Consider the following 7,497-nt stretch of genomic DNA (forward strand, 5'->3'; position numbering starts at 1 on the left):
ACCAACACATGCAATCTAATTTTTCAAATTTGGACATTGTTGTTGACATATATGATTTAAATTTTAAAAGTAAATTACCCAAATGGAACTGAGGCAAAAATAAATAAAGTTGGGGATTTGAAATTGTCAAACAATGTTACTTTATTTGACGTCTTGGTGGTCGCAGAATTTAATGTCAATCTTTTGTCTGTTCACAAACTTGCCAGAGATAATAAACTGTTTGTTGGGTTTGATGAGTCTCGATGTTATGTTTAGGATTCTCGTAAAAAAATGTAGTGGAGATTGGTAATTGATAAGTGTTAATTTATTAACCTTATTAAATCATTTTATTAACCATTTTTATTTGTTTTATTTGCCTATTAGTGTCATAATTGAGTCTTTTTAGGTCATTTTTATATCTATATATATAATAGTAATATTATATCATATCTAATGTTAATTCCCTTTTTATGCAGACTTTTGATATTTTTGGGCCAAGTCCTGCAGTAGTCTTGTAGGAGCATGTTTGGAAGAATCCTATAGCACCGATCAGTGAGCTGCACTTTTTGTCTGGGCCAAATTTCCTTGGGCTGCCCCTTTGAAGCTGCAGGATCTAAGGCCTTGGGCCTGGTCAAACCCCGTTTATGAAGATACATTTTGTCTCATTAGATAACCTTCTTATGCAAGCTTCCAACTCTATAAATAGGAGCTTAAGGCTTGGTTTTATATACACTTTTTGATACATACAACCTTTGGGTAAAACAATTGCTCTCTAATTATTATAGCTTTCGGTTTTCTTGCTTCCAACCAAGAACTGATTTTGTGAAGTTAAGTTGCAATTACATTCTCAAGTTTTAATACAAGTGCTCGTATTCAATCTTCATCTCCTTTATGTTCTTGCTTTCAAGTTACAAACGTTTTTCGACTTTCGTTACAAGTTCAAATTAATCGATTTATGTTGCTTTACATAGGATTTCATCCTTTGTGGCTCTCGATTAATTTCCGTAGACTAAATATTCTGTTTTCAAGTGGTTGCAAGTAATTCTACGCTTTTAAGACCTAAGGGAAAATTAAGACCTAAGCCGATGTGAAAGTACAAAGGTGTCTTATTAGCATTGTAGTCTACTATTTGTTTCAGGTGATTAATATTTCATTTGAAGATTACATTAAAATTAATTGACAACTGATTTTGTGTATGAAATGTATTGATTTTCAAAACCTGAGGTAATAGGAGAAGCCTATAAATAGTTTTAGTATCTGACAAATGCTATACTCCTACGGTGTAGGATGGTAAAACTGTGTTGTGCTAGGATTCACGACGTCTAACATAAATGATATCGTATCGATAACACGTTGACCGGTGTGTACTCTTGGGAGGTCATCTGACTCGATAGTTGATACTGTGACAGTTATATAAGATCATTTATTGATTTTAGATAATTGTGACAGAAATGTAATGCCACCTTCTTGCTGAATCATTTGTTTAGTGTCTTAATCAACCTTTGGACCTTGTGCTTCTTTTTAAGAATAATATTTTCGTAGTTGCTAAACAAACCTCCCAATTTTAGATAAATCAAATCACTCGTTTCGTCATCTGAAATTAGTTTTTATAGACTGGACTTTTGAATAACTTTGCAAAGCTATCTCTGTGGGAACGATATTTGTTACTTTACCATTATTACTTGTTACGAGACGACAGTAGTTCAAGGTGTATACTTGTGCCGAGTTCTATTTTTGTGTTCAAATCTAAGGTTGAACAAACTGACGAGCAAGTTTTTGGCGCCGCTGCCGGGTATAGCACGCTGAAGTTTTTCTTTTTAAGGTAAAGTTTATAAAAGTTAGTTTTTCTCCCACCTCTGTGAACACACTGTGCATGCCAAGGCTGTCGCATGGTGAATTTTTCCAACTTGATCCGGATATTGAACAAACTTTCAGACAACGAGGAAGAGTGCGAAGAGCTCTTCGAGCTTTAACCTCTGAAACAATGGCTGAAAATGTGATTATTGACGGAGAAGGTATAATTATAAATGAACCAAATATTCCACCTGAGAATGAGGCTCAAATCATCTTTCGTCTTGCAAATGCTAAAAATGGTGGTATTATGGCATATGATATTCCTAATTTAACTCAACTGCACACATGAATATGTAAGCCTACTATTGGTGCCACCCATTTTTCACTTAAACCACTAATGTTTCAAATGTTGCAAACTAATGGCCAGTACGTTGGTTTATCTTTTGAAGATCCTCATTCTCATCTGCGTTCTTTTATGGAAATCACAGATTCTTTTCTCATCCCTGATGTTTCAGAGGATGCTCTGAGACAAACTTTTTCCAATTTCACTAAGGGATCGAGCAAGAGCATGGTACAATTCCTTGCAAGCAGACTCTGTGACTACATGGAATGAAATGGCAGAAAAGTTTTTGAAAAAGTATTTTCCACCTACGAGGAATGCTAAATCCAGGAATGAAATCTGTATTTTTAAACAACTGGATGATGAAGCAGTTCCTGACGCATGGGAAAGGTATAAAGAGCTGCTGAGAAATTGACCTCACCATGGCATTCCATACTGTATACAACTAAAGACATTTTACAACGTTTTAAATGTCGTTGCTAGACAAATGCTCGATGCTACTACAGGCGGAGCTTTCACAACTTGCACCTATAATGAAGGTTTTGACATACTTGAAAAGATTTCTAACAATAACGGATAATGGTCTGACCCACGTGCAATGCCACTAAAGAAAACAGCTGGGATAAATGAGGTAGATGATGTTTCAGCATTAACAGCTCAGATCGCGAAGCTAATCTCAAATCTGACATCTAGCCCTCATGTGCAATCTGAAGCTAATACTTTTAATCCCAATGTTCTATCTGTGCAATGCATGTACTGTGGTGAAGTTCACTCTTTTGAGCATTGTCTTGGAAATTCTGAGCATGTAAATTTTGTCAACAATACTGGACCATTTTTGCAGACTTATAATCCTGGATGGCGAAATCATCCAAATTTTTCATGGCATAGTCCAGCTCTTAATCCGCCAATGCAAAAGTCTCAAGGACAGTCCAATTTTCAACCGCAAGGACAGTCCAATTTTCAACAACAAGGCCAATCTAATTTTCACTCACAAACGCATCAAAGCACTCATAATAATCAGCATGCTAATTTTCAACCACAAAATTCACCAGTCTTCTTTCCAAAACAAGCCCAAACAGCAAGCTGAATCATCTACTTCCTTGGAAGCAATGATGAAAGGTTTTATAATCCAAACTCAAGCGTCAATTAAAAATCTTGAAACTCAAATGGGACAAATGGCTTTGGAGATAAGAAAAAGACCAGTAGGTTCTCTACCTAGTGATATAGAGATACCTCAGAGGGAAGGAAAAGAGCATGTTAAGGTTGTTACTTTAAGGAGTGCAAAGAGTTATTTAGAAAATACCCAAAAAGAACAAAAAGAACCAAGCAAAGCAGAGATTGAAAAGATAAATGTAGTACAATATTCTGTTACCTCTGTACCAGATTTTGTGACTACCATTCCTGTGAACCATTCAGAGAGTACTAGTGAGCCTCAAACCATAGTCAAGCCCATTGATAGTACAGCCATTCAAGAAAGATCAGAATTTCCATTGTTATTCCCTGATGAACCCAAGACAACCCAAACTCCCAACGAAAATATTGTAGTAAATGTGTCACAATCTGGTGACAGTCCCACATTTGATGTCCAGACCAGTCCTATAATCCCTTGTAGAACTGAATCAGAACCTATTGTAAGACCAGTTTAGAAACTCATTCCAGCACCAACTCTTCAAAAGACTACTTCTCCTATTGCAGTCACTCCTTATATTCCTTATCCCCAAAGATTAAGGAATCAAAAAGAAGAATTACAATTTAAAATTTTTCTTGATGTTTTTAAACAGTTGCACATAAACATACCCTTGATTGAAGCTTTTGAGCAGATGTCAAGTTATGCAAAGTTTCTAAAGGACATTTTATGTAAAAAGAAAAAGTTGAATGAGTATGAGACTGTAGTTATGACTGAAGGGTGCAGTGCTTTGTTGTCCAGTAAAATCCCTCCTAAGCTGAAAGATCCTCGAAGTTTTACAATCCCTTGTTCAATTGGAGGAAAAGAGATAGGAAAAGCTCTATGTGACTTAGGTGCTAGTATAAACCTGATGCCTTTATCTGTCTTCAATACCCTAGGCATAGGTGAAGCTAGACCTACAATTGTAACTCTGCAATTAGCTGATAAGTCCATAACCTATCCCAGAAGAAAGATTGAGGATGTCCTAGTACAGGTTAAGAAGTTTATTTTCCCAGCTGATTTTATCATCCTAGACTTTGAAGCCGACAAAGACATTTCCATTATCTTAGGGAGACCTTTCCTAGCTACTGAAAGAACCCCGATAGATGTGCAGAAGGGAGAATTGACCATGAGAGTCCAAGACCAGCAAGTGACTTTTAATGTTTCTAATTCCCTTAGGTACCCTGAGGAAAGTGAAGAGTGTTCTACTTTAGGTCTGATAGAAACCTGGTGTCAAGAGAAAAGTTTGGGAGAAATCTCAAGTTTATTTGAGTCTAATAGTGATGAAGAAGAAGATTTTGAGGAAATAGAAACACCACAAGACTCTGCTGCTTTTGAAGTTTTAGAAAATGAGGATAGGAATACTCTTGTTACTTCCTTAGATGTTGCACCATACCTAGGGTTAAAACAACTTCCCTCATATTTGAAGTATGCCTTTTTAGGAGATGCAGGGAAGTTACCAGTCATTATTTCATCATCATTAGAAACTAACCAAGAAAAGAAGTTGGTTGACATGTTAAAACTTCATACAAGGCCATAGGATGGACCATTGTTGAACTCAAGGGGATAAGTCTCACCATTTGTCAACATAAAATTATTTTGGAAGACAAAAGTTTTACCTCCGTTGAGCCTCAAAGAAGGCTAAATCCCGTCATGAAGGAGGTTGTCAAAAAGAAGATTTTAAAATGGCTTGATGTTGGAATAATTTATCCTATTGCTAGTAGTACATGTGTCAGTCTTATGCAATGTGTACCTAAAAAGGGAGGACTCACTGTTGTACCAAATGAGAAGAATGAACTTATACCTACTAGAACAGTAACTGGTTGGAGGATATGTATGGACTATAGAAGGCTTAATAACGCCACTCAAAAAGACCATTTTCCATTACCCTTCATAGACCAAATGTTAGATAGACCAGCAGGAAAAGAGTTTTATTGTTTCTTAGATAGCTACTCTGGTTACAATCAGATTTCCATAACACTAGATGACCAGGAAAAGACTACATTCACATGTCCATATGGAACTTTTGCTCTTAGAAAAATGCCTTTTGGACCTTGTAATGCTCCTACCACTTTCCAGAGGTGTATGATGTCTATTTTCTACGATATGTTAGAACACTCCATGGAAGTTTTCATAGATGATTTTTCAGTATATGGGACATCATATGACATGTGTTTGGAAAACCTTGAAAAAAGTCTTATAAGATGTGAAGAAACAGATTTGGTATAATATCCAGGTTTCGTTAACTCGTACAAATTGGGTTAAGTAAATTTTTGGTAGAATTATGCATAACATAGTTGTACCCTATGTTATACCAACTTGTACTTCAGACGAGTTTTACGTCAAAAGTTGAGTTTATACCTAATTGACGTAAAGTTGATAATATAAACTTGAAGGGTTAAAACCGTCAAACGATTAAACTTTATATATATATATATATATATATATAATTAAGAATAAAAAAAAATAAATAAATATATATATATATATATATATATGGATGAGGCGGTGAATTTCACCGTCTCAGTTTCTGTTTTCTTTTTCTTTCTTTTCTCAATTTCTCTCTCTTTAGATATTTCATCTTCTCTTCAAATTTCACATCAAGTTACTAAGGGGATCGAGGCAACAATTATATACTCCGAATCCACTCTACGAACCCTTCTTAAAGGTATAAGTTTCATTAAGGTATTTATTGTAAGGTTATTTAAACCGGTTTATATCTAAGTTTACGGATTGATTTTGTCAAAATCATGATATATTTGATGTTTAGGATGCTAGGACTGGTTATATTGATGTAGAAATGAAAAGGGTATATTATAGTTTCATTATGGTTAGATTGTGGGTAAATGTTTAATCGTACACCAATTGTTCGGTTAAATGTCGGAAGGAGTAAAAATGCATGATTAAGCTTAGGTTAACGACCATTGGATTTGTTTTACTGTTTAGTTTGTTGAAGTACGTTTATAGCATGTAAATATAGCAAATCATGAAAGTTGGATCATAAAAGTTAGTCGGGAATTACRRAATCGAATTTTACCGACAATGTAACTCCCGTACTTTGATAGTGTATAACTCACAAACCGCAAGTCGGATTAAGTTCGTTTTTTGCAGTCAGGAAGACCATACTGCATACTACAACTTTCATTAAGGGTCAAAATTCCAATTATGACTCTAAGTGGCTCGAAACAGTGTGTTTTTGGGGCTGTTTACACTATATCTGGGATTAATTTACAGTTTTGTAAAATTCATATAAAATAGATGGATRATCCAAATGAGATGATTTCAAAAGCAATAGACTCGTTTGACACCAATCTACAGCTTCCATTTAGACAATATAATCTGGATTGGTCTCTAAGTAAGGTAAAAATGCTTTGAAATAAGAGGGACGAAAGCGGTTGGATCGAAAGAGAATAAGGTTAAGTTGTACGTTTGAATTTTCAATTCGTATCCAGCTGTCCTTCTTGAGGTCTACGTTGTTTAAGTAGATTAAGACTTAAGTAATTTTATTAGAATAGTGGTGGACCGATACTAGGGAACCGCCCACATGATATTGTCCGCTTTGGGCTGCCCCTCCCGGCAACAACCCCTCACGGCTTTAAAACGCTTCACTTGTAGGAGTAAGATCCCCCCTTTCTTATAAGGAAGACGAATCACCCTAGCCTCACCGATGTGGGATGCTCCTGCATTGCTACAGGAGCGTTGGGTTTAAGAATTGCAGATTTGACCGGCTCGAGGGAACGATGAGGCGGAAGTCCAAACATTCCCCCCCCCCCACATTGGTGCGGCCCTAGCTCTGATACCAATTGTTGGATCGATACTAGGGAACCTCCCACATGATATGGTCCGCTTTGGGCTGCCCTCCCGGCAACAACCCCTCACGGCTTTAAAACGCGTCACTTATAGGAGTAAGATCCCCCCTTCCTTATAAGGAAGACGAATCCCCCTAGCCTCACCGATGTGGGATGCTCCTGCATTGCTACAAGAGCGTTGGGTTTAAGAATCGCGGATTTGACCGGCTCGAGGGAACGATGAGGCGGAAATCCCAACAAATAGTTATATTATGGTTTCTATGCTTTATAAATAGTAACCGTTTATACATTCGTTAGGCACACGGGCAAGTCAAATTTGATCGTGAATTTCTGTTTGATCGTACATTAATTGTCAAATTCGGTTAAGGTACGGATTTCATATCTCACTTGACACGGGGATAGCCATTTGC

The 7,497-nt window shown here is 36.5% G+C and overlaps 1 protein-coding gene and 1 non-coding gene across 2 annotated transcripts; one reads left to right on the plus strand and one right to left on the minus strand.

Moving 5' to 3' along the window:
• Positions 1 to 2,435: 2,435 nt before the first annotated feature.
• Positions 2,436 to 2,542, minus strand: LOC112511898. Its single transcript, XR_003069152.1, has one exon. It is a non-coding gene; the product is annotated as a small nucleolar RNA R71 (small nucleolar RNA).
• A 746-nt stretch (positions 2,543 to 3,288) lies between these two features.
• On the plus strand, positions 3,289 to 4,818 carry LOC112511316. The gene is made up of 2 exons (XM_025116899.1): positions 3,289 to 3,744; positions 3,895 to 4,818. Exons 1-2 carry the CDS (start codon positions 3,289 to 3,291, stop codon positions 4,816 to 4,818), a joined length of 1,380 nt encoding a protein of 459 aa, XP_024972667.1.
• The last annotated feature ends 2,679 nt before the right edge of the window (positions 4,819 to 7,497 follow it).

Source organism: Cynara cardunculus, assembly GCF_001531365.2.
Source record: "Cynara cardunculus var. scolymus isolate 2C chromosome LG 4, CcrdV1, whole genome shotgun sequence".
Lineage (NCBI taxonomy): Eukaryota > Viridiplantae > Streptophyta > Magnoliopsida > Asterales > Asteraceae > Cynara > Cynara cardunculus.